General features: G+C 41.6%; 2 protein-coding genes across 4 annotated transcripts in view; one reads left to right on the top strand and one right to left on the bottom strand.

Annotated features, from left to right (window-relative positions):
* Window positions 1-3797: 3797 nt before the first annotated feature.
* Window positions 3798-5849, bottom strand: LOC147337063 (uncharacterized). The gene is made up of 4 exons (XM_086285722.1): window positions 5646-5849; window positions 5453-5560; window positions 5202-5375; window positions 3798-4594 (listed from the first exon to the last, which is right to left on the bottom strand). Exons 2-4 carry the CDS (start codon window positions 5501-5503, stop codon window positions 3962-3964), a joined length of 858 nt encoding a protein of 285 aa, XP_086141848.1. The 5' UTR covers window positions 5504-5560; window positions 5646-5849; the 3' UTR covers window positions 3798-3961.
* A 6916-nt stretch (window positions 5850-12765) lies between these two features.
* LOC147337064 (protein NLRC3-like) overlaps window positions 12766-25145 on the top strand; it is a 280764-nt gene continuing 268384 nt past the window's right edge. For 2 of the 3 annotated variants that reach the window (XM_086285728.1, XM_086285730.1), the window contains exons 1-6: window positions 12766-13091; window positions 13176-13277; window positions 15509-15587; window positions 17569-17773; window positions 17925-19722; window positions 21650-21823. In XM_086285728.1, coding sequence (XP_086141854.1) covers window positions 13003-13091; window positions 13176-13277; window positions 15509-15587; window positions 17569-17773; window positions 17925-19722; window positions 21650-21823 — 2447 coding nt within the window. In that variant the 5' untranslated portion in view covers window positions 12766-13002. Of the gene's footprint in view, window positions 13092-13175; window positions 13278-15508; window positions 15588-17568; window positions 17774-17924; window positions 19723-20912; window positions 21087-21299; window positions 21474-21649; window positions 21824-25145 lie in introns of all 3 variants that reach the window. The other variant, XM_086285729.1, reaches the window with a different exon arrangement.

A 25145-nucleotide genomic window follows, 5' to 3' on the forward strand; every position in this document is an offset into this window, starting at 1 on the left:
TGTATGCGTCTGCAAACCAGGTAACTACACTCAGCTGAGCCTCTCTGCTAGTCATTATTAGTTGGAGGGTTTTGCGTCACTTTCTCTCGGCTTGATAAAGGGCTGTATAGAAATCTCTGGTACGTAACACGTAACGTCATTTTTAGGGAGCGTCGCAGAGAAGTGAGGCTGTTTCTTTGTTTTTGTCGAGTTTTGATTGAAGACATGTTTCCAGTCCGTTTTTTACTCGTTTGTTTTTTCATTAATAACTTTACATTATCACAGAGAACAAGAAGGCGCTTTGTTTGTCACATTCACCTTATGTCTGTGAAGGTTCTCAGTCATCCAGGTCATCGTAGTCAAAGGAGCTTGCAAAGAAAAGCGTCTGGACTTCTTTAAGTTACTTGAAGACGTTTCACCTCTCATCCGAGAAGCTTCTTCAGTTCTAAGGTCAAATGGTGGAGAGTCCCAGATATAAACCTAGTGGGAGTGACCCCCCACAGAGGGACAAAAGGACCCCCTGATGATCCTCTAATCGCCTGAGCCAAGGTGTGAAACTGGGTGTGGGTCCCAATCAGCCAGTTTCGGGTGAGTTCATTGTGAAACCTGGCCCCACCTTATCATGCGAATTCCTGAGGTCAGATGGCCCAGGATGTGAGTGGGCGTTAAGGCGTCTGGGAAGGATCTCAAAACTGGATTATAGATGGCAGAGAGTTGGTGTCGTAAACCACCGCCTCTGTTCAAAGATGGTCGCTCACAGTGGACATAGATGCTTCTTTCACTCCTCTTTCAAACCATCTGTCCTCTCTGCCCAAAATGTGAACATTAGCATCCTCGAAAGAGTGTCCTTTATCCTTAAGATGCAGATGGACTGCTGAGTCTTGTCCTGTGGAGGTGGCTCTTCTATGTTGTGCCATGCGCTTGTGAAGTGGCAGCCACTTGGCAGCCACAGTGATAAATGGCTGAGATGGCTGCAGCTGTACGTGTGAGGTACCTACATGTTTCAAGATGAATTTGCAGAGATGTCATGTTTGGTGCTTACAGACATCACACTGCATTTTGTGATTTCGTAGCTATTGTTGTGATATTTCGGAGCTTCCCATGATCACCGTGACAGTCATTCATTTTAACATAACCTTTCTATTCCTTTCAGGGATCCTCATTTTTTTGGTGAGGAAGATCAGCAGCTGTGTCGACAGGCAACAGGTAACGGCATGCTTTTCTGTTAGTACTGTAGACCTTGGTCTGGTGCTCTTTTTTAGTTTAACACAGTATTTTCATTTGCCGAAGTGTAAAAAGCTTGTTCCAGGAGAAACAAACTTTAGTGAGTTCTGCAAAATGATTCCCACCATTGCACACTCTGTCAGCCTCCAGTGTGCCCTTTTTTTGTCCTTTAACTGAAGAAAGTCGGTAGTCAGAACATATGAGATAAGTGAGATCCTCATTTTGCCTGCTTATTTCAAGATACAACATTTTCACAAACTGCTGTAGGATAACCTTGCTATTTGTCTTTTCCAACACTTCTACATTCATCCATATTTCCTTGTCTGCTTGTTTCCAGGTGAAAAGTACCTGAAATGGGTGAAAGATTTTGTTTCCAAAAACAAAAGCATGTGCGTTCACCTGAAGAAGCCAAGTGGTGCTGACCTGTGGATAGAAGAGCTTGAGAACACCAAATACAACGGGGATGATGATGATGAAGTTAACGCCTGGGGAAAATTCTACCTTCCCGAGATTGTAAAAATGCAGGTTATTGGTGTGGTAAAGGGCACCTCATGTCCATGTGACGAGCTTGTGCTGATGACGCGTGAGGACAAAAAGCTGTACGGCTATGACGGAGAGGAGCTGCATCTGGTGGCTTCCAGTTTCCTGGAACTATGTGACAAAACGATAGAGTATCCAGCATCCAAGCGCTACTACAATGGAGAGGCCTTCAAAGATATGGTGAGAAGTTAGACTGCTAAGAATAAGACTGGGGATGCCTAGTGTTAGAGATCAATCACCTGAGCTTTTCTTTGTATTGTTGTGTGTTCTGTTTAGACTGAGGAGGACTGGAAAAAAGTTAAGATGAGTGATGTGGGGAGGAAACTGCAGGAAGAACATAAAAAGCTGGTAAATGAAACCCAGTCAGCGTTCGTAAGCCTAATATCATAGGTGGGTATTGGAGCTGAGTATCATCACTGATTTCTAGAACCTGTTCAATTCCAATTCACAAGGTCCCAATTAGATTCCATTTAATTCTTACTCAGAGAGTCAGAAACATTATAATTCTGATCATTTATCAGTACTGACACTTGTGAAACTTCATCAGAGGTGTGAGCATCACAGCAGATGCTTTTGTGTCAAAGTAACTGAGGATAAAACACAAAACCATGAAGCAGATTTTCCTGGCCTAGCTTTTTACAGTAGATAACCTTAAAAATATTATTCTGCAGTAGAACAAAAGCAGACGAGAACCACGACTCAACAAATGTACATTGGCTGATGCTGCTGAAGTGATTCAGAGGTTTTAATAAGAGGTTTTAATAGAGACACAGCAGAGCATTTTGCAGTTTCACTTAATTTGAAAAAAATAAATAAAATTTGGTATTGAACAGCAGAAATGAGGCTGTCTTGTCGGAAGTCATTAAAAAAAAATGGCTGTAAACAACGGTAGACTGCTTCATAACAAGCAAGCGAATAATGCCAAAAACAGAGATTTGAGATGGGAAACGGTGTTCTTAAAGTACACTGAGAGAGGCAGAGAGCTGTGCTGTGTTGTTTTTCTGTGTGTGTTTTAATGGTGGTGGAAGCAAACCAGCAAAAGTAAGAGGGAATTCATGACAATGTTTATGTCAAGCGAAATGTGTCTTCTTTTGCTGCTGGTTTGGTTAGAGAGAGACAAAACGTGCAGCTTCAGGATCTGAGCAGCTTTCAGCACCAACGGCATCACAGCTCAGACTTGGATTCAGGATTAAGCCCTTTATGTTTGACTGTAGTGATTGTAGCTCTGTCCTTGTTATTAATCGCTTTAGTCAAACACAGCTATTGTTTGCTGGGATGTGTATATCCTTGACAGTTTGTATCTCACAGTTATCAAAGACACTGTGGATAATCATCAAGAGATTGTTGTCCTCTTAATAATGACCTATTTGATTGTTTGTTTTTTCTTCTTCTTACAGATTCTGGTATTTGGCCAAAAGAGAGCTTCACAATTCTTGGCTTCACCTGTGGTAGAAAAATGACTGAAGTTATGCAACACTCTCTAAAATTAAAGCTATGCAACGCTTTAACATGAATGGCGAAGGAGTGCATCTCTTTCACTGTCTCTTCCTGTCCTCTTCTCAGTCTTTGTTGTGGCACCTCTGCTATGTGTTATAGAAAGCACTTGGAATCATGTTCAATACAAAAACACCAAACTCGTGGGATTGCCCTAGCAAGCAGTTGGTAAAAACTAATTAAAACTGATATATATCAGCTTCACTTTCTAGCTGCAAAAGCACGTTTCTGCAAAAGCATGCAGTTTCCTGTCAGCACTTTTTGGCACAGAGTGTACTCAGAGTTAGGCCTTTCTTATATAAAGCAATATAATCAGCATATAAACATTTAAGATGATAAATTTAAAGCTCAACAGTAACTGCTATAAATATTATAACTACACATGTAGTGCTTTTGCTTAAGTAAATTATAGTTGGGATCATAATAAGAAAACATGTGTTTTTATTTTCTGTGTACCCTGGGTACAGACCAGTATAAATATGGGATTCTTCCCAATAAATGCTGTCTGATAATGCTTCATATTGCATTAAACACTAGATATGTAAGCAAACAAACAAAAACCCATAGAAGCCAGTTTTAATTATTAAATGTGACAATTACATGGAGATGGAAAGTAAACATGCTTATACACGTCTCTGTGATTACAGAAAATCCACACAGATGCTGTCAGAGCAGAGAATCTTTGATTTATCAGAATGATGAATGCAAATGATTTCATGAAATCTCACTCTTGTTCTGGGTTGTAAAATTCACCTGTCCAGTTAAACCGAATCCTTTGCAACACAGTTCTAAGAACCCTACCAACCTCATCCTCAGCTCTCTGCCTGTTGTCCTTTTCAGCTGAGTATTCATCCACATGTGTTTCAACTTCTCTCTCATTTTCAAGCAAATTGCTCAGGCTCTCAGCTTCAGCACAGTTACCATATGGCCACTCTCTGAGGTCTTCTGTGTTCAAGCCAAACAAATTCTTACATGATCTGCAAGGCTTCATTCTGGCACCATCACGGAGACAAAAAGCCTCACACCTGATATTTCCAGGTACTTCAATTGTTCCATCAAAGTAATCTTTCTGGACTGTGTTTGGATAATAGGTCATCACCGCACCAGATACATATTTATGCCATTTGCTAAGACAGGAGGCAGCAATCATACTTTTCCCAGCGTTAGGACCTTTGGTGGACATGGAGACTCCGCAGTACCTTTCTGATTTGTTGGTTTGGGATTTTTGAGAAATGCAGATGGTGGACGAGACGAAAGCTGTTTTTTTATTATTCTCTTCTAAGTCCAAGTCTGTGAGGAGATCTTGCAGACTCTGCTTTATTTGCTCTTCATTCTCTGAGTTATTTTGCAGGACGATCTGAAAACAGTTACAGATCTGGTCAAAGTGTTGCACCTGATTATATAGTTGTTTTTCATAGAAAGTTGATCAACATGTTTGTTTCGCTGCTTGACTTGTTTAACTATGCAGGACCATTGGATGCTTTTGGTTTAGACATTTTAAGATAGGGGGTGAAACAAGTCACAAAAATCTATTTAATTTTAAATCAATAAGCAAAAATCCATCTTTGTTCTCACTAATTTATAATTAAATTTGCTAATTGACCTTTTTTTTTCTATTTTGCTATGCCGGGCTGTCAAAACACGCTGAATTTAGAGTCTTTGAGCTGACTTAACAGATCCAGCAGCTACACAGTGACAGCATCATATACGCCTTGAAGACTGTAAGCATCTCCAATAATGAGTCTGTTAGACATTATTTAGAACTAACAAATTCTGAAGCAAGTCTCCAGCTCTCCTGCAGTCTCTGTGTTTGGTGGAGAAGTATAGCTAGAAGCATATGTTGAAGTATAAGGTACAGTATGGATTTTCTTTGGATTTCTCAGTAAAAAAGCACTTTGCATTATACTTTCCTAAAAACTGGAAGTTTGTCAGATTGACTGAAAATGTGAGAAGAGTTATCTTACCATGTCGAGCACACAGGAGAAGGGACTTCGCCTGGGAAGCTGAGTCGAATACAACTTAAAAGGCCTGGGATATCTTCTCATTAAAGAACCCAAAACAAAAGGATTAGGGAAGATTTCTTCTGGAGAAAAGGGGATGTTGTTGATTTTGCCCAGAAACAACATGCTGTGAAGGATCTGTTGAGTGAAAACATATTTGCTTATTGTTAGTAGTGATAAACAGGACTGTCTTAAAAGTGTCAAAGGTAACACACCTCATCCACCAAGTGTTGACTTCCCGGAGTCATGTAAGAGCCCCGAACCATCCTCTTGGTAATCTTGTAGGCATTAGTTTTGAACCTCCTTTGAGAAATTGTTGTCTTCTAAAATGATAATGATCGAGCAGTTAAGGATTTAAAAACACAGGAGATCTGATAACTTTGGCTACAGCAGAGTCTGCAGACATACCTATTTTGCTCTTGGTCGGCCTATTTTAAACATGAGAGAAAACATAGTTAGTGAAATGTTGATAACATACAATGACTATCATTGGTGGCTGAAAAGATGCCAGGTAACAAGTGAAAAGCTGCTACTTACCATCGCCACAGTCTAAGAATGAAACAGGAAACACTGAGCGAGTTGCCTCCATCTTAAAGCTGTTGATCATGTGATTTAAAGGAAGCCACACCCAGCTCTTTCCTGGAATTTTACTCGACTGTAGAAAACTGCTCCATTTGCCCCGCCCACCCATGATCTTTAATATCTACCAAAAACAACCTTTTGGTTGTCAGTAACCAGTCGATCGTTTTCGCGATTAAAAAATGACTTTGTGCGGCGGCGTTCCCACCGCGAGCAGAACTCCGGCTCAAAAACCGCTGTTTTTGAACACTTTTATTTACTTAAGCATTTTAATGGGCTTACTTTGAAACAAAGTGCGATTGAATGATTATTGTTATGTGTTGCCTTGAATTCGGCTATGCTGTCTGTTAGACAGCTGTTTTCCTTTATTGTTGTTTTTGTATTGTTTGTAGCGAACGCTACTGGAATGTATAGATTAAGCTACGTAGCCAAGATAATTAATAATTTAACTGTTGTACATTGGTTGATGATGATTTGCATTGTTACATAGGCTTGCAGAAAAATATATTTGTTTACCGGTAAACTGAATCGAACTTGATGTGCTAATGGACGTTTTTCTGACCTACAGGTCAGGTTTTGTTCCCTCCCTTTGAATTGATCTTCTTCATATTGAAGTGGCGAGCCGGTAGGACCATTCTTTGTTTCCCCTCTTTCCCCCACTTAGCCGTCTTTGGATTACGGACATATTTCCCCATTTGTATGAAGCTGGACTCTAAGGAGGAATACCTTAAAAGTGAACTTTAAAAAGAAGAGGACCAAAAAGGACTTTTGCACAGAAAAATCACAGCATTGATTTATTATTTAATTGTGGGCATTTATGTTGTGTGTTGTGTTAATTATTTTGTTCCATTTCCCCTTTCCTCCATTTATTCAATATATTTTTGGTACAAGATATTGCAGTCTTTGGTCTCATCATTCACACCATCTAGGCTCCATAAAGAACTATTTCTTCTGCGCGTCAGTCAGTAAACTCATCCATTGAAATAAACTAGTCCTTAAATAACTTTGAGTTACACAGTGGCAAATGTAATAGAGAAAGACACAGGGCCACCTGAAATCTGTCGTCCTATCTGATTCAAAACCAACATGTAGGAGAATCTGGAATCTTTGATTTTGAGTTAAAAATAAAATATGGGTAAAATGCAGAAATGTTTTTACTAACATGTACTAACAGAGACTTGGAGGAGAGAGACCTAATGTTTAATAATCCACATTTCACTGTTTTACTCTTTGGTTCAGATGTGGATACTGTATTGTTCTTTCTTTGTGATTGTTTATGTTTAAGTTGTTTGTTGCTGGTTTTTAGTTTGTTTTTTGTCTGTTTGGGAGCTGACACAGTCTCTATGGAGATGGGTTTTTGGGGGGGTAGCAGGAGGAGAGAAGCTGCAGAGAGGCGTGTAAGACTGCAACTCTGCTTCCTGGTCCCAACTCTGGATAGTCATATTTTGGGGGGTTTAATAAACTACTACTGCATGATGTAAAGCTGAAGTATTACACAGCTTTATGAACCTCCTGTTATCCTGGTAGACGAGTACAGCAATAAATCTTTTACTTGAACATCTTCTGGCTCCAATAAGCTTTGAAATGTGACCATGAAGTTAGAGACACACTGACTGAAACCCACAGCTGTGACTGTGGATCACATCCACACACAGTGTAGCTGCTGTCTCTGTGTGAGGTCTGTGTATATATGTACATATTTATGCTTATATTCATATTCTCTTATTCCCCTTTATTTGATATCCTAATTCTGTGCTGTGTAAAAGTTTGTCGGTGTTCTGCTGCTACAAACTGGATTTCCTGGAGGATAAACATGAGGGATTCATAAAGTTCTATCTCTCTGTTAAAATCCCCCAAAATAAATGAAATGTGAATTTCAGGCAGACGTGTTTTTAAAAGAGTCTCTTTAATGGAAAAATGTGTTTTTAAAACCAGCCAATAGGAGCGTCTGTGGATATCAGCTGAGGCTGAACGCAGGAACACCATCACATATAAATACACAGAATTAAATCACTAGATAAAAGACGTCATTAAATAAGGATCGAATCAACATGTCAGAGGTCAAAGGTCAGTCAGAAGAGGTGTGGTTAAACACTGGCAGTGCAGCGACCTAATGCAGTTTGGTTACCGCCACGGGAAAAGCCCCGCCCCCTCTGAGCCTCCGCTGTGTCCTCAGCACATCCAGGAGCAGCAGGTCAGAGGGGGCGGGGCCATGTCAGGACTTATTTTAAGTAAAATTTAAAGTGGAGCGACGGCAGGAGTCACACAGCAGTAACCAGCTCTGTCTGCCAGGGTCAAAGGTCAAACAAGTCCTGCAGCTGACCCACACACAGACTTACACTGATCCACAGAGAGTGATGAATCCACACATCACTCGGCTGGAGGAAGCTCGGTTTCCACACCGTCCAATCAGAAACCAGTGTTGACGCTGAGACCCGTCTCTGTAACAGGAAGTCCATGAACAGGCAGACCCTCTGCAGCAGGCTGACCTGTGACCTCTGAGACAGAGGGAGGAGTTTGTGTCAGCAGGGGGCGCTGCAGCATCGCCTGAGAGCTTTAAGAACAACAGCAATAAACAGGAAGTGAAAGTCACACTTCTGTTGGTGTGCGTTATCAGCAGACCCCACCCTCTGCAGGAAGCTGAGATAAGAAGCAGCCAATCACAGAGCAGAGAGCATGTGACTTCCTGTTCCTGCTGTTACTGTGACAACAGCTCCTGGGACAGAGAGCAGCTTTCTAAAGAGGAAAGATGCTGCTGTCACCCCCGGGTGTCATGTGACCCGCCTGATGTACCGATTTAAGACTGTAAGAACAATAATAACAACATGTTTTAGTCAGGTGATCCATGCAGAGCAGATCCATGTGACCAAACACAGCTGGATCACATGTTTCCTCTCCTGGAAACAGAAAGCCTTCATGTATAAAGGCTCATGTACCCACTGAGCCCTGCTCTCAGATCTGTGAGGCTTTAACAAACAACAGTTTAAAGTCATGTTTAGCATCTTCTGTCAGTGTGGAAGGTCACACACTTTCCTGAGTGTTGAACCCTGAACTACTAGCTGTTCATGTCAGCCTGGACATAAATACAGACCTGCCTGCTGTCATAGACCCCAGCACTCACATGTTACTTATAAGTGACTCATATGTATGCATGTATATATTGTGTATGTTGTGCTATTTCTTACTTAGTGTGTTGTGTCTTTGTTCCTGTTTGTGCTGCTGCACTGTAACCTAAATAATTTCCCCTGGGGATCAAAAAAGTATTCTGATTGTGATTAAATGAAAGCAGTCAGAGCAGAGGACGGTGATGTAAGGAATGGGATTTTAATCAGCCAGTCTCCTTTAACTCTCAGCATCACAAAGTAATGTGGTAACATCTGGACTGATGTGTTTACTGTCAGCTAGTTTAAATGCTGTAGGCTGCAGCCGTTGCTCTAACACTATAACTGTAACAGGGCTCAGTGCTGCTTCTAACAGTCTGAGCTGCTTCAGGCTTTATTTGTGAGGAGCACAGCAGCTTACAAACACGTGGCTGGGCCTGGACCCAAAGGAGTGTTTGTTAAAGCCTGCAGTGAATCCAGCAGCAGAATGATGGAAATGCAACACAGCAATGATGAAGAGGAGCAGCATTAAAGCCAAAGTCCAGTTCATACAGTTAGGTCCATAAATCAAATAAGGGAAAATAAAATGTTGGTTGGATGCACCTGTCTGCAGCCTTAATGCTCTCTGGTCGCTATGGTAACGCGTAAACATTTCTTTCAAAATAAGACACACGACTACAACACGGGAAAAGACCCAGGGAAACGAAGTTAACGATAAAAACCCTGAAAACCATTGTTGGATTTATATTTTATCATTGTCATTGTTATTGGGGAATATCTAACCATATATGCTCAGAGGTGTAGAACCAATTGTGTAATGATAGTAGTCTTTAAAGACTTTGTGTGACTCCAGAGTGTTCTGGCATTCACACCCACGTCCTGGGATCATGGGAGAGGTGCTACCTTCTTATTGTTTTGTGGTAGGATGTCTGTTTTAGTCTAAGTGCCTTTTGTTTAGATGAACTGCTGGACTTCCAGACCAGCAGGTTTAGGGAAGTCGTTTATGGGGTCACACTCTGACTCCACACACACACACACACACACACACACACACACACACACACACACACACACACACCTACATAACATACAGACTGGTACCTTTGTTCACGTGTATGTTAATGAACCTATGTATGTTCATGTAACCTCAATAAAAGAACAGTGTTACGAGGGAACGGACGAGAGCGACTGTGGTCAAGCGAAGGAACGGCATTGGTCCAGGTCTCTCCCGTGCACGAGAAACATAAAGAACTACTCGTGTCTTGCTTTGCTGTGTAGCTGGATTGAACGATCCAGCGAACAGGTTTATGCTACAAACCTATCAACCATCAATTTCACACCGAGCCTCGACTCTCACGGCCCGGTACCAAACGACTCACGGACCGGTCCGTGACACGGGGGTTAGGAACCGCTGAGTTAACGCATGAGTAGTTCAGGGCTGCACGTCATTTTCATTGTTAATATCTTTGTGAAAAGCACATTGATGTGAAAATCTTCATGAGAGTCAGAGGCCCTACAACACGATTAAAGATTCATTCAAAAGAAAATCACAAGTTATTATCATCTTCAGAACATTTCATTAAACATTAGAGACAGACTGCTGAGTACATCTCATCTCTATCCAAACAACCTACAGTCCACAAACACATCATGAACCAGTGCTCTGGGCTGTGGTCTGTCCCCAGTTACATGGATCAGCTGGTTCCCTGGAGGTGACTGCTGCTGTGGTTTGGAGCGGATGAATAAACCTGAACTGAATCAGGTGTCCAGTTACTTTTGGTCCCTTTAAACCAGGCTGTCACATGTTCAGGATGTGAAACTCCTCCTCCTCCATGAAAACGGGTGTGGGTCACAATCAGCCAAGGTTTTGGGTGAACCCATTGTGAGATCTAGCCCCACGCTATCATGTGATTTCCTGTGATCAAATGTCCCAGGATGTGAGTGGGCGTTAAGACGTCCATGTCCCTCATCAAGCAACTTAAAGAAGTCCAGACGCTTTTCTTTCCAAGCTCCTTCAACAACATCATTCATAGAACAACTTCCAGCTTCTTTTGCTCGGCTACAGTTTGGATGGATTTGCATTTAAAGATGCAACAAGACTAAAATGGTTAGGGTCAGGAGGTCAAAGGTCAGAGCTCCTGTGGGTCTGAGGGCAGCCTCACGCTGGAGAAGGATGAAGGAGTCTGACCTGAGCCAGTGTTTGACATGAACACATCAGCACTGCTGTCAGTGAGCCTAACGACAGCCGTTAGCATCATTTCAGTGTTTCAGTCATAAAAACACTTCCTGTCTCTGTGGTTGTTACAGTGACATCATGCAGTTTGTGCTTTGACCTCCAGAGGGCGACAAATCAGCACAGACAGAGAGCTCCATTCAAACTTTGCTGCCATCAGGAATAATTCTTCAAATATAATCATCAGTGTTTGAGCAGTTATGATATCAGGGACAATCTAGACATGTGTGACAATACTGAACATGTCACATGACACACCTCAAACATCATGTGATCCACTCTCAGTCTGCACTTTCATTCATGACTTCAACAGGTTGAAATGAGCTTTGAAGAAACATTCAGTGAAATAAATCTTTCATGGATTCATGTGAGCAGCAGATGAACTTTGTACCAACAACATCTTCAATAACAGAGTCTGAATGAAGCTCAGGTGTTGATGCTGCTCACTGATTGGACGCTTGCTTTCAGCTCTGCTCTCAGTCTTTACTGCACAGGTGAAGGTAGAAAGTGTGACTGGATCTATAGACTGGAAACAGAGAAACATGCTGAACATTTGAAGCTTTGCAGCAGAAATGTTCATGTTACAAATACAGCAGAGCTGATCTGGGATCAGTGTGTTCACACCTGCAGCTACAACAAGGTTTCATGTCTCCACACGTCAGCATGTGAACTTTACTCTGACTCAGTCTGAGCAGTCAGACGGCATATTTTTAAAGTTAACACATCAGCACACACAGAGCTGAGCCCCTCCCACCTGTGCTGAGTTTCAGGTGGAGCCCCGCCTCCTTCCAGGAAGCAGCTCACCTGTGTGTCCGTGTTTAGTGTCCAGGTGTGGAGTGGAGCTTGTTGTTGGTGTGTGAAGAAACTGTAAGTTTGCTTTGTTTCCTCCTTTAACAGTTTGTCTTTAGGAACTTTACTGTTTGTTCAGCTCGTGTTTGATTTCTTCACACAACAAACTGTGTGTGTTTGTATTTCCGGTCTCTCCATTAAAGTCAGTGTGTAATGTTTCCTGGCTAACATCAGCTGTGTGCAGCTTAGTTCAGCACAAATCTGCCGCTCCATAGTTCACGGTAACGGACTCACAGCTGGACCAACGAGGCCGAGTGTGTCCGCCACTCTGAGCTACGTTCGTGTTTGTGTACTTGTAGTTTGTACTTTGAGTTCACTCAGAGCCCACAGAGGACGCAGCGTACGTGATGACGTCACAGCCCTTTACCTCCTTTACTGTCACTGTGATTAATATTTACACACGAGACACCTGCAGAGCTCTGACGCTGAGCTAGCACACAGCATGCTAACGCTAAGCTAACGCTAAGCTAACACTAAGAGTTCTTACAGACACGAGTTAAAAAGCTGCTTTTAGTTTGTGATCAGAGTCCAGGACTGAGAGCAGCAGCAGAGCTGATGGATGATGAATTACTGGATGGAAGAAGCTTCTCATTAGCAGTGAATCAGTGTGTGTGCAGTTCTCTGCAAACAGCAGGAAGAATTAGTGTGAAGCTTTAACTCTGCTGATCCTCTTTGAATCCTGGATCAGCTGAAATGTTTAAAATGTTGTTCACACGTGTTGGACTGACTGAAGCTTCCAGTCACAGTGAATCAGTGTGTCAGTGAATGCATCGTGTGTGCTTCAGGCTCCATCTAGTGGACTGATAGCAGAGCAGCTGATGGCAGCTTCCTCTGCCTCACACTGCTGTCTGACTGCATCCAGCTGACACTGAGATGAAGCAGGAAAGAAGCAGCTGATATTTGGACAGCACACATGATGAAAGGAGGATTTCAGCTGATGTGCACATGAATGATTTGTGTTTCCTCTGCAGGTAGAAAGTGTGTGTGAGCTGAATTGAGCAGCATGGATCAGTGTGAGGACAGAGAGGAGGGAGCCCCTCCCTCTAAAAGCACTCTGTGTGGGGAACATGAGAGCCAGACCAAAGCTCAGAGGTGAGATGACCATCTCTAACTGTCCATGACTCTTCTCCATGTCACAGCTCAGCACTCACATCACTGCTGCATCATTATTCACAGGAACCAGCCTGGACCTCCACCCAGCTCTGTGTCCTTACAGAGTGACCGGTCTAAAGATCTTCCCATTGGTTTTAAATCCCAGCCTGTGTCTGCTGCAGAGAGGTGAGCTGTTAGCAACATGAACTCTTTGATTAAACTGCTCGATGTTGTTGGATATAAACTACAAACACGTCGTTCCCTCAGTCCCATTTAAACTGTCTTTTAAAACAAGCCTTTGGTTTCTAAACAACTGAAAACCCACTTCAGCAAACAGGAAGTGATCAGAGCGTCCGTCCACTTCCTGTCAGGCCCTGCAAACATTTCATATTGAAGAAAAGTAGCTGATATCTCACATTTTTACTCCACCACATTCAACCATTTTGACATTTTACAGCATGAAACTCTTGTCACATGACTCCTGTTATGTTATAGAGTCATGTGACCACCAGGGAGGGATTTGTATGGATGAAACACATTCAAATCAATCTGATTCATCAATGGAAACATTTTTGGTGTAAATGCAGCAACACTGAAAACGCTGAAGATAAAAACACAACAGATGAAATATGAACAAATTGAGGCTTTGAATACACGTGTGTGTGTTTGAGACACAGAGATAAATGGATTGTGTGTCTGTCCTATTGCTGCGTGAGGATTTTATTGTAGATTTTGTGCGTGTACACTTTTGACCACGAAGGTGTTGAAAGGGCGTAAAACAGTTGGAGGCACCAGAGTGAACACTAGTGCTGTCAGTAGATTAAAAATGACTAATTAATGACACAATCTTCTGTCATTAATCCTGATTAATCACAATTACTTGATCAATAGCTGCAGTTACATTTTTCCAACTTTATATTTAAGCCTGTAACAGACGTTTACACCATATAATGAAGTCAATGCAGAATAAACACAAAGAATGTTAAACGCTTCAATTCAAAGAGACTTTGAATAGTTTTCAGTCTTTAACTCAGCTTCTCTGCTGTAAATACAACTTTGTAACAAACATATATACTAAAAGCTAAGTGTGCACTAATATATAATAATATATAATCTATATTACTGCTGTTAATGAAAATGTTTAATCAGACTCATCACAGGGTTACTGTGGATTCATTTGGATTAATCACCATTAAACATCATTTTTAATGTAAACGAATCAAAGTTCATTTCATGAGCAAACAGACTCGAGAGAAAAGGGCAAATTTACACACTTAACATGTTTATTGAACATGTAAACATTGATTAACCTCCTGAATGAGCCGACCCCCCCAGGGACAGTCCTGCATGCTAATGATGGGCTCTGCTCTGTACCTGCAGGATTCTGTCAGCCACAAACTCCTCAGCTGATCCTGAATCTGAGCCCATCTGTCAAACAATCATTTTCTTCACAGGTGTGTGGAGGTGGCACTGATCCTGCAGCAGTCTAACACTCTCTGTCACTCTTCTTCAAGTCTTTGACACGAGGAACCAAAACTATGTTATTAACAACACTAACAGGTCTGCAGTTTGTCCACTTGGCAGTTGTGTCATCAGTGCTTTGCATTGTTGTGATATTTTAAGCTGGAAGTGCTTCGGTGAAAAGAAAATTCCTTCTGTCACGATGTGCAGAATCCTTCATGTTGGTCGGCTGGTCCGTCTTGTTATTTTTTTAATGCTCAAACTTTCCATCGAGAGGTCAGTGTGTGTTTGTCATCTTCCATATTGAGCTGATTGGTTCAGCTGCCGTCACTAACAGATGTGCTGCACATCTGCACGTGTGCAAAGGTAACTCTACTCGGACAAACTGCTCGAAGTGCGTTGATAGAAACATTTCAGGGATTTTGAGTCGTTCTGCGCTCCAGATGTGTCGTGTTAAAGGTTTTTATCATGTTAATCATGATAACAGATGAACCCCTAACCCTACATGTTAATTTTGACAGCACTGCTAAATCCTTTTTAATGTTCTTCTGTCAGATCATTGATTAGACTCGACTCCAAATACGAGACTCGGAAAACTCAAATGAAAACTCAAATCAAAGCAATGAGAAAAGGACTTCTTGTGTTAGAATGAAAACATATGGAAGTGGTCAGGTTTCAAACACTCGATGAATCTACTGCACAGTTACATTCAGGGACCTGTGGCCTCCTGAGAGCATTAGTTGATGGTTCATCACAGTTTTCTCAAAGTTTCCTCTGAGCTTCTGCAGCATCATCACTTCCATCACTGATGAAAGAAAGTTCATAGAAAACAGAAAATATATCTTCACAATCTGAGAGTTTAAAACTTGACAGACTTGATTCAGATGAAGTTATTTGAGCAGAAACTCCTGGATCTTTATCCTGTGTTGATCTAATCCTTCATGGTTCCTCCACAGAGTGGACCAGCAGAGCTCAGAGGTTCCCAGTGGTCAGTCTGCCCAGCAGCATCAAACACAGCTGGACTCCATATTTATGGTCTGTACATGTACAACAACTACTTTAATATTAATAATAATGCATTTATTTATAGGTCCCTTTCAGAACACCAAGGACTCTGTGGACTAAATGACCAAAAGAAAACAAACTTTGAAATCAGACGGTGCAAATGTGATCACAGGGAAACGTTTTAAACATCGAGGCTTTAAACAGAAACCAAAGTGAAACAGTTTGTAGTCGAGATCAGTGGGAATGAAGCTGAATAACTGTTTCTTCAAAAACTTTGAGCTCTTAAAAAAACAAAAACTAGCTGAAAGTCTGGCTGCTCTTATGAAAAGTACAGAGAAATTATGGGTCGCTCAACACTTGTGCACAATATAGGAGTTTAAATAAATCTGAAGAATAACTCAAAGTCCTACAATCATACTGATAAAGTCATCTACAGCTAACTATCCAAGTGGATTTGTTTAAGACAGCTCCATCTGCTGGTGGCCCTCTGCAGGTGCATGAAAGGGGCGTGTTTATAGTGAAAGTAGTAGAGAAAGTAAACCCCACGGGAAGGAGGAGGACTCTCAGCGGCTTCCAGCTCATATTCAGACATTTGACTTCTCACTGAAAGCAGCAAGTTTGAGTGTCTGTACCTTAGTTAGAAGAGATAACATGTCAGTAGTAATTAGAGTTGATTGAGCAATGCTGTCCTTATAATGTAGTTTATGATTTTTATGGACAAGTCCAGTTTTTCTGTAGAGCCTCTCAAGTTGGTGACAGCAGCAGTGGAAGTTCACGTGTAAACCAGAGCAGCAAATCAGGTCCAAATGTGTTGTTCACAGTGAGTGGGATCATCATTGGCTGCTATGTTAACCTCCTGCAGCAGGATGTGTTTGGTCAGAGAATGGATAGATCACGAAGTCATTGTTGAGTTTAGGGAGACAGTAGACAGTTGGAGGAGGTTCAGCCAGTTGACACACAGTAGATAAAATAACTGAAGGCAGGAGCAGACACCTGTATGACTTTCCACCTCTCACATAGATTATTTCCCTGGGCAGCGCCACAGGGCTGGTAGATGTAAACAAAGCTGGAGGAGAGGATTTATTCATCTGAGAAAAGTCACAGAGTTGTGTCTTGATGCTCAATCATCCAGGTACGTAAATCCCAAAAAGCTTGATTCTGTTCATCTGGATGTTTTCAGTGGGAGAAACGTTTCATCATCATCAGGTGACTTCTTCAGTCTCAGCTGACTGCAGGTTTCAATCTCATAAACAGGACATTTGTATGACTGAAACCAGCCCACTGAAGGAACAATGGGCTGGGAGGTCAGTTCATTGATCATTGGTACGCATATTGTCAGGACCATTGATCAATGGTTGTTGATCAATGGTCATGAGTCCAGTTCACAGAGAGCTGGGGAATGGCTGCAATCACAGCATGTAAGATGGTGACAGTTGTACCCTTGGGCCCCTCCTCCATTCAGAGATGGTCTTTCCTTTTCACATAAATGGCCTCCTTGACTCCGCCCTCAAACCAGCGTTCACATTTACTCAGGACCTTCTTGATGTGAAGTTCTTCTGCTTCGCTGGCTGCTGTGTCTGTGGGGATGGTGTTTGTTCTGTGTTGTTGTGTCCTGATGACGCCCAGTTTGTGCCCCAGTGGATGATGAGAGTCAAACCTTAAATACTGATCTGTATGTGTAAACAGAGTGAACCTTTAAGACCAGTTGTCTGTACGATCAACTCAGTCACCTGAAACATCTCCAAGTTTCTGGCTTTGATCATCAACCTGTTGGTAGTTCAGCTCTGAACACCAGTGAAATGTTTCTCCCACTGAAATCGCTGCATTCATATGAACAGAATCAACGCTTTGGGATCATGGAGTTGTGGACAAAGTCTCAGTTAATCAGATAAAGTCAAACCTATAATTGGTAAAGAGTTCGCGGATGATATGCCCCTTGATCGTAAAGAAGTGGATGTTGTGTGGACTAAAGTTCAGAGTGGTGGGTCATTCATAAAGTATTCTGTTCCAGCTGCTGGAGGACAACATCATCACTTTTGTGAAGAACGAGCTGAAGAAGATCCAGAAGGCTCTGAATCCAAATAAGCCCCAGTGCTTGGAGTTTCAGAGGGAGGATGATGAGCAGAGGAGAAACAGCAGAGAGGCATTTGTGAAGATCACAGTGGACTTCCTGAGGAGAATGAAGCAGGAGGAGCTGGCTGACCGTCTGCAGAGACGTAAGAGGATTTATCTAAAGATTTAAGCTGCTGGATAAATGAGACACTTGTGACACCAGTGTGTTCAGTCATTTCTCAGTGGGTCAGAAATTGTCATCAGCATTTTGTAAAATATGATTGTTAAAGTTGTATTTTTATTATTATTATTCAGAACTTCCAGCTGCTGTTTGTCATCGTAAACTTAAGTCTAAGCTGAGGAAGAAGTTCCAGTGTGTGTTTGAGGGCATCGCTAAAGCAGGAAACCCAACCCTCCTGAATCAGATCTACACAGAGCTCTACATCACAGAGGGAGGGACTGCAGAGGTCAATGATGAACATGAGGTCAGACAGATTGAAACAGCATCCAGGAAACCACACAGACCAGAAACAACCATCAGACAAGAAGACATCTTTAAAGCCTCACCTGGAAGAGATGAACCAATCAGAACAGTGCTGACAAAGGGAGTGGCTGGCATTGGGAAAACAGTCTTAACACAGAAATACAGCCTGGACTGGGCTGAAGACAAAGCCAACCAGGACATCCAGTTCATATTTCCATTCACTTTCAGAGAGCTGAATGTGCTGAAAGAGGAAAAGTTCAGCTTGGTGGGACTTGTTCATCACTTCTTTACTGAAACCAAAGAAGCAGGAATCTGCAGCTTTGAAGACTTCCAGGTTGTGTTCATCTTTGATGGTCTGGATGAGTGTCGACTTCCTCTGGACTTCCACAAAACTACAATCCTAACTGACCCTAGAAAGTCCACCTCAGTGGATGTGCTGCTGATAAACCTCATCAGGGGGAAACTGCTTCCCTCTGCTCGCCTCTGGATAACCACACGACCTGCAGCAGCCAATCAGATCCCTCCTGACTGTGTTGGCATGGTGACAGAGGTCAGAGGGTTCACTGACCCACAGAAGGAGGAGTACTTCAGGAAGAGATTCAGAGATAAGAAGCAGGCCAGCAGGATCATCTCCCACATCAAGACATCACGAAGCCTCCACATCATGTGTCACATCCCAGTCTTCTGCTGGATCACTGCTACAGTTCTGGAGGATGTGCTGGAAACCAGAGAGGGAGGGCAGCTGCCCAAGACCCTGACTGAGATGTACATCCACTTCCTGGTGGTTCAGGCCAAAGTGAAGAAGGTCAAGTATGATGGAGGAGCTGAGACAGATCCACACTGGAGTCCTGAGAGCAGGAAGATGATGGAGTCTCTGGGAAAACTGGCTTTTGATCAGCTGCAGAAAGGAAACCTGATCTTCTATGAATCAGACCTGACAGAGTGTGGCATCGATATCAGAGCAGCCTCAGTGTACTCAGGAGTGTTCACACAGATCTTTAAAGAGGAGAGAGGACTGTACCAGGACAAGGTGTTCTGCTTCATCCATCTGAGTGTTCAGGAGTTGCTGGCTGCTCTTCATGTCCATCTGACCTTCATCAACTCTGGACTCAATCTGCTGGAACAACAACAAACAACATCCAAGAAGTCTGAAACAGGAGAATCTGCAAAGAAACACTTCTACCAGAGTGCTGTGAACAAGGCCTTGCAGAGTCCAAATGGACACCTGGACTTGTTCCTCCGCTTCCTCCTGGGTCTTTCCCTGCAGACCAATCAGACTCTCCTACGAGCCCTGATGACACAGACAGGAAGTAACTCACAGACCAATCAGGAAACAGTCCAGTACATCAAGATGGAGCTCAGTGAGGATCTGTCTGCAGAGAAAAGCATCAATCTGATCCACTGTCTGAATGAACTGAATGATCGTTCTCTAGTGGAGGAGATCCAACAATACAGGACTTCAGGAAGTCTCTCCACAGGTAAACTGTCTCCTGCTCAGTGCTCAGCTCTGACCTTCATCTTACTGTCATCAGAAGAAGATCTGGATGAGTTTGACTTCAAGAAATACTCTGCTTCAGAGGAGGCTCTTCTGAGAATGCTGCCAGTGGTCAAAGCCTCCAACAAAGCTCTGTGAGTAAACATGTTGTCATCGCTTCATTGTTAAAATCATGGGAAATAAATCAGAAATGCTGAGTTCAAAGAGCACTGTAACATTTTTTTAAAATAGTAAATTAAATGATCATCAGTCACTCGGTAAATATATGGTAGTTTTAATGTTTCACTCCAGCATTTCTAAAACACACTTTGTTCTGTAACTCTTATCAAAGGACAATCCAGACCCAGCCTATAAGAACATGAGCTCTGATGCTTCAGCCCCTCTGACAGGTTTATTATCCTCAGCTTGTTCACTTGTCTCCAACTCCAGGAGTTTGGTTGTTTTATTCTAAAGCACAAACTTCACCTGCCAGACTTCACCTACATCTTTTTCTGATGTTCGTAATTTAAGTTCAAGTTTGTATCTCACTTTCAGTGCACACCCTCCCTTTTTAAATATAAATCTCTGCTGTGCTGTCATGTTTTCATCCCGTATGGAGGGAGAACTTCGGTCTTCATTACTGAAATTGCCTCTAAGGTCGTGTTTCTTGTCAGTAACCATATGTAACTGTAAGGCTTCCATAACCAGTGTTATCACAGAATTACAGTGGGTTCACTCTGGGTCCTCTACAGTTTCTTCCCACTGTCCACAGACATGCAGTTAGGTTACCTGGTGATCTAAACTTCATGCAGGTGTGAGTGAGAGTGGTTGTCTGTCCCTCTGTGGGCTTAGTGGAAGAGACTGGATGGATCTCTGCTTTGTCTTTGATATATGCTGACAGCAAACATTCTCCATGAAGTCTGCATTTCAGCTCATCTCCTTTATACACACCTTTAACAGGAAGAGTTTTATACAGCTAGTGTTTAAAATCAAGTGTTATTCACAATACACAGGTAATGAGCATGATTATTGAATTACTAAAATTTTCTAAAATAATTGTTTTAGTTAATATTGTATGACAGTGTACACAGAATTATTAGCTCAGTAGGCAGAGTGGTCGCCCCATGATCATAAGGTCAGGGGTCGAATCCACCGAATAGCTACCTTGTGGTACCCCTGAGCAAGGTACCATCAAGGTACCAATCATGTGCACTGGATTGGTAGCACTCATAGTCTCAAAGGTTTAAATAAATTAAAAAAAAAGGGTTCAACATATAAACAAATTTAATTTGATCACATATATTGTTTGTTTTTTTTGTTTTTGTTTTTTTCCTTTCTCTCTCAGACTGAGCAGCTGTAACGTCTCAGAGAAAGGCTGTGAAAATTTGTTGTCAGTGGTCAGCTCCCAGTCCTGTAGTCTGAGAGAGCTGGACCTGAGTACCAACAGCCTGAAGGCTTCAGCAGTAAAGCTTCTGTCTGCTGCAGTGGAGAGTCCACATGCCAAACTGAATGTTCTGAGGTCAGATCAATTTGTATTATGTTTAGTTCTGTTTGTTTATGTGTTTGATGTTTGTTTTTGTTTATGTCTTTATCCAGTTATCCTTGTTTCATAGCATTTTTATTCATTTCAAAGTTAAACAGAAGTTTTACTAACCTGCTCAGCACAAGACAATAAGCTATTGCACCTTGATTACACTTTAACAACAATCTTTATTCATGTTTTTATCTTCAGACTTAACATCTGTGAACTCTCAGAGGAAAACTGTGAAGCTCTGTCCTCAGTTCTCAGCTCGCAGTCCTCTAGTCTGACAGAGCTGGACCTGAGTATCAGAAAGCTGCAGGATTCAGGAGTGAAGCTTCTGTCTGCTGGACTACAACGTTTAAACTGTAAACTGAATACTCTGAGGTCAGATCAGAAAACATTTAGTTTTTAGAATTATTAATTAAAGTTCATACATATGATGTTGTATCTTAGTATGTTTATGTTTCCTTTAAAAATAGAAAGTCAACATTTAATGTTTTGAAATGTATTAACAAACTCTACATGAGTACTTGTTTTATAGATTGTCTTTTATTTTTCAGACTGAGTGGCTGTAACCTGTCAGAGAGAAGCTGTGAAGCTCTGTCCTCAGTCCTCAGCTCCCAGTCCTCCAGTCTGAGAGAGCTGGACCTGAGTAACTCTGACCTGCAGGATTCAGGAGTGAAGCTTCTGTCCGCTGGACTAAAGAGTTCACAGTGTGCAGTGGAAACTCTCAGGTCAGGATTCAAACTTTTCCACAGATGATCATTTGAAATGTGATTTATATTATTGTATAAACAGGTAACTTTTACAGCTGTCAAGTGAACTTTTATTTACATTTGAGTGGATAATTGGACTCTGAATTACTAAAAGTTGTTATAGTCATGTCTCTGTTTATTTAAAAAAATACTTCATGCACTGCCTAATTTAAAGATTTAGGCTCCTTTGGGCCCATAATATATATATTTGATTTCTTTGTGAATGAAATTAGGAGGATATTGGCGACTGCTGATTGGCTCGCTGTTTGTTTTTTATTCACAGTACTTAATTTTAAAGGCTGATTTCTCAAAATGAGATGTTTATCTTTTCTTCTACAACACGTGGAGCCACCAAATCTTCTTGCTTGATTTATTCATTACAGTTTGATTTAAAGAATATTAGACTCGTAACATAATAAATATATTTATTTCACTTCTTCTTGAGAGAAAGAAAGGGATGACTGGGTGAGCTCCAGTGGTTCATCCCAGCAGAGAGAGCGGCACACTGGGCTGCAAATGATCACAGTAGTAATGGCCATAGTTTGATAAAACAGGCAGTCTTACCCTGTAGATAATACAGGGTTCTGGTGCCGATGTGGGGGAGGGGAGTCGCCCGGTACTAACTACATACTACTAACTACCTCATCCAGATGTCTTCCCTACTAAACCTGATAAGAAGTAACTGCAGTAGCCTTATAGGTCAAATCAGTTTCACCTGTTAAAGTTAGCTCCACTATTAATTAGGGGTGGGGGAAAAAATCGATACTGTGTAGTATCGTGATATTTTGTTTGCTAATAATGTATCGATACAGGGACAGCAGAAATCGATATTTTGTTACAAACAATTTTTTCTCTGAAGTCAACATGCTCTGGAGTCAGAGCATGTTGACTTCAGAGCATGTTGATCCTTTTTCTGAGCAACAATCCTGACATTCCTTCACTGTCCAAATGTGTTTAACTTTTTTTTTGGCAGCAATAAACATGACAGTTTACTTATTTTAATTTAAGACATGTTTAATTTTAATTAAGTTTGAAACTTTTTTATTTAATGTAAAATTATATATTTTTTAAATTTACTTTCAAATTCTTCAGTTGCTGAAGGGGCTGCATAGTTTTCATAAATTGCATAGTTCAGAATAGCTATAATTGTACCAGATGGTTGCATTCAGTTAAGTTGGACTAGACTGTAATACAAACCGTTCAGTTTGTCAACAATAAAACTGACTGAAATGAGAGAAAGACTGAGTGTGAGACTTTGATATTAGATAAAATGAATATTGATAAAGTTTACCTTTATGTGCAGAATTTAAATATCGCAAAATATTTTAAAAAATCGCAATAATATCGTATCGTGCGTTAAGTATTGTGATAATATCGTATCGCGAGTTGTATGGTGATTCCCACCTCTACTATTAATGGTGTCACTTGTTATTTCTGGGATGAGTTTAGTAGCCTGAACAGCTGCTTAAAGGAAAGTAATTAAATAATAAAAATAACCTAAGTCCGGGGGAACCTGCAAGAGCTGTTTGCACAAAGAATAATGCTCAGACTTTGAGGTTTTATCGTTTTACACAAGGTTTAAAAATGAATGTCCACAATTGAATTGCAGAAATTGTTATTGAGCTAATACTGATGTAGTTGTTATCTTTGGTAAGGAGAGGTTGGAGGAAGGATGAGCACAGTCAGGCCTAAAGATGCTCTTAATAATAATAATGGATTGCATTTATATAGCGCTTTTCGAGACCCTCAAAGACCCTTTACAATCCCACTACAGGGAGTGCAGAATTATTAGGCAAGTTGTATTTTTGAGGAATAATTTTATTATTGAACAACAACCATGTTCTCAATGAACCCAAAAAACTCATTAATATCAAAGCTGAATGTTTTTGGAAGTAGTTTTTAGTTTGTTTTTAGTTTTAGCTATTTTAGGGGGATATCTGTGTGTGCAGGTGACTATTACTGTGCATAATTATTAGGCAACTTAACAAAAAACAAATATATACCCATTTCAATTATTTATTTTTACCAGTGACACCAATATAACATCTCCACATTCACAAATATACATTTCTGACATTCAAAAACAAAACAAAAACAAATCAGCGACCAATATAGCCACCTTTCTTTGCAAGGACACTCAAAAGCCTGCCATCCATGGATTCTGTCAGTGTTTTGATCTGTTCACCATCAACATTGCGTGCAGCAGCAACCACAGCCTCCCAGACACTGTTCAGAGAGGTGTACTGTTTTCCCTCCTTGTAAATCTCACATTTGATGATGGACCACAGGTTCTCAATGGGGTTCAGATCAGGTGAACAAGGAGGCCATGTCATTAGTTTTTCTTCTTTTATACCCTTTCTTGCAGCCACGCTGTGGAGTACTTTGACGCGTGTGATGGAGCATTGTCCTGCATGAAAATCATGTTTTTCTTGAAGGATGCAGACTTCTTCCTGTACCACTGCTTGAAGAAGGTGTCTTCCAGAAACTGGCAGTAGGACTGGGAGTTGAGCTTGACTCCATCCTCAACCCGAAAAGGCCCCACAAGCTCATCTTTGATGATACCAGCCCAAACCAGTACTCCACCTCCACCTTGCTGGCGTCTGAGTGGGACTGGAGCTCTCTGCCCTTTACCAATCCAGCCACGGGCCCATCCATCTGGCCCATCAAGACTCACTCTCATTTCATCAGTCCATAAAACCTTAGAAAAATCAGTCTTGAGATATTTCTTGGCCCAGTCTTGACGTTTCAGCTTGTGTGTCTTGTTCAGTGGTGGTCGTCTTTCAGCCTTTCTTACCTTGGCCATGTCTCTGAGTATTGCACACCTTGTGCTCTTGGGCACTCCAGTGATGTTGCAGCTCCAAAATATGGCCAAACTGGTGGCAAGTGGCATCTTGGCAGCTGCACGCTTGACTTTTCTCAGTTCATGGGCAGTTATTTTGTGCCTTGGTTTTTCCACACGCTTCTTGCGACCCTGTTGACTATTTTGAATGAAACGCTTGATTGTTCGATGATCACGCTTCAGAAGCTTTGCAATTTTGAGACTGCTGCATCCCTCTGCAAGATATCTCACTGTTTTTGACTTTTCTGAGCCTGTCAAGTCCTTCTTTTGACCCATTTTGCCAAAGGAAAGGACGTTACCTAATAATTATGCACACCTGATATAGGGTGTTGATGTCATTAGACCACACCCCTTCTCATTACAGAGATGCACATCACCTAATATGCTTAATTGGTAGTAGGCTTTCGAGCCTATACAGCTTGGAGTAAGACAACATGCATGAAGAGGATGATGTGGACAAAA

Source organism: Aulonocara sp. 'chitande type north' Nkhata Bay, linkage group LG3, assembly GCF_057382095.1.
Source record: "Aulonocara sp. 'chitande type north' Nkhata Bay isolate Kocher_YH1m ecotype deep benthic linkage group LG3, A_spYH_male_GT1.1, whole genome shotgun sequence".
Taxonomy (NCBI): Eukaryota; Metazoa; Chordata; class Actinopteri; order Cichliformes; family Cichlidae; genus Aulonocara; species Aulonocara sp. 'chitande type north' Nkhata Bay.

Excerpts from the sequence above, each read along its gene's own strand:
- LOC147337063 (XM_086285722.1), bottom strand. The coding sequence starts at position 5,503 with ATGGTTCGGGGCTCTTACATGACTCCGGGAAGTCAACACTTGGTGGAT. Across the intron at positions 5,376-5,452 it reads GTCAACACTTGGTGGATGAG|ATCCTTCACAGCATGTTGTT; the intron begins GTGTGTTACCTT and ends TTCACTCAACAG. Across the intron at positions 4,595-5,201 it reads TCTCCTGTGTGCTCGACATG|ATCGTCCTGCAAAATAACTC; the intron begins GTAAGATAACTC and ends AACTGTTTTCAG.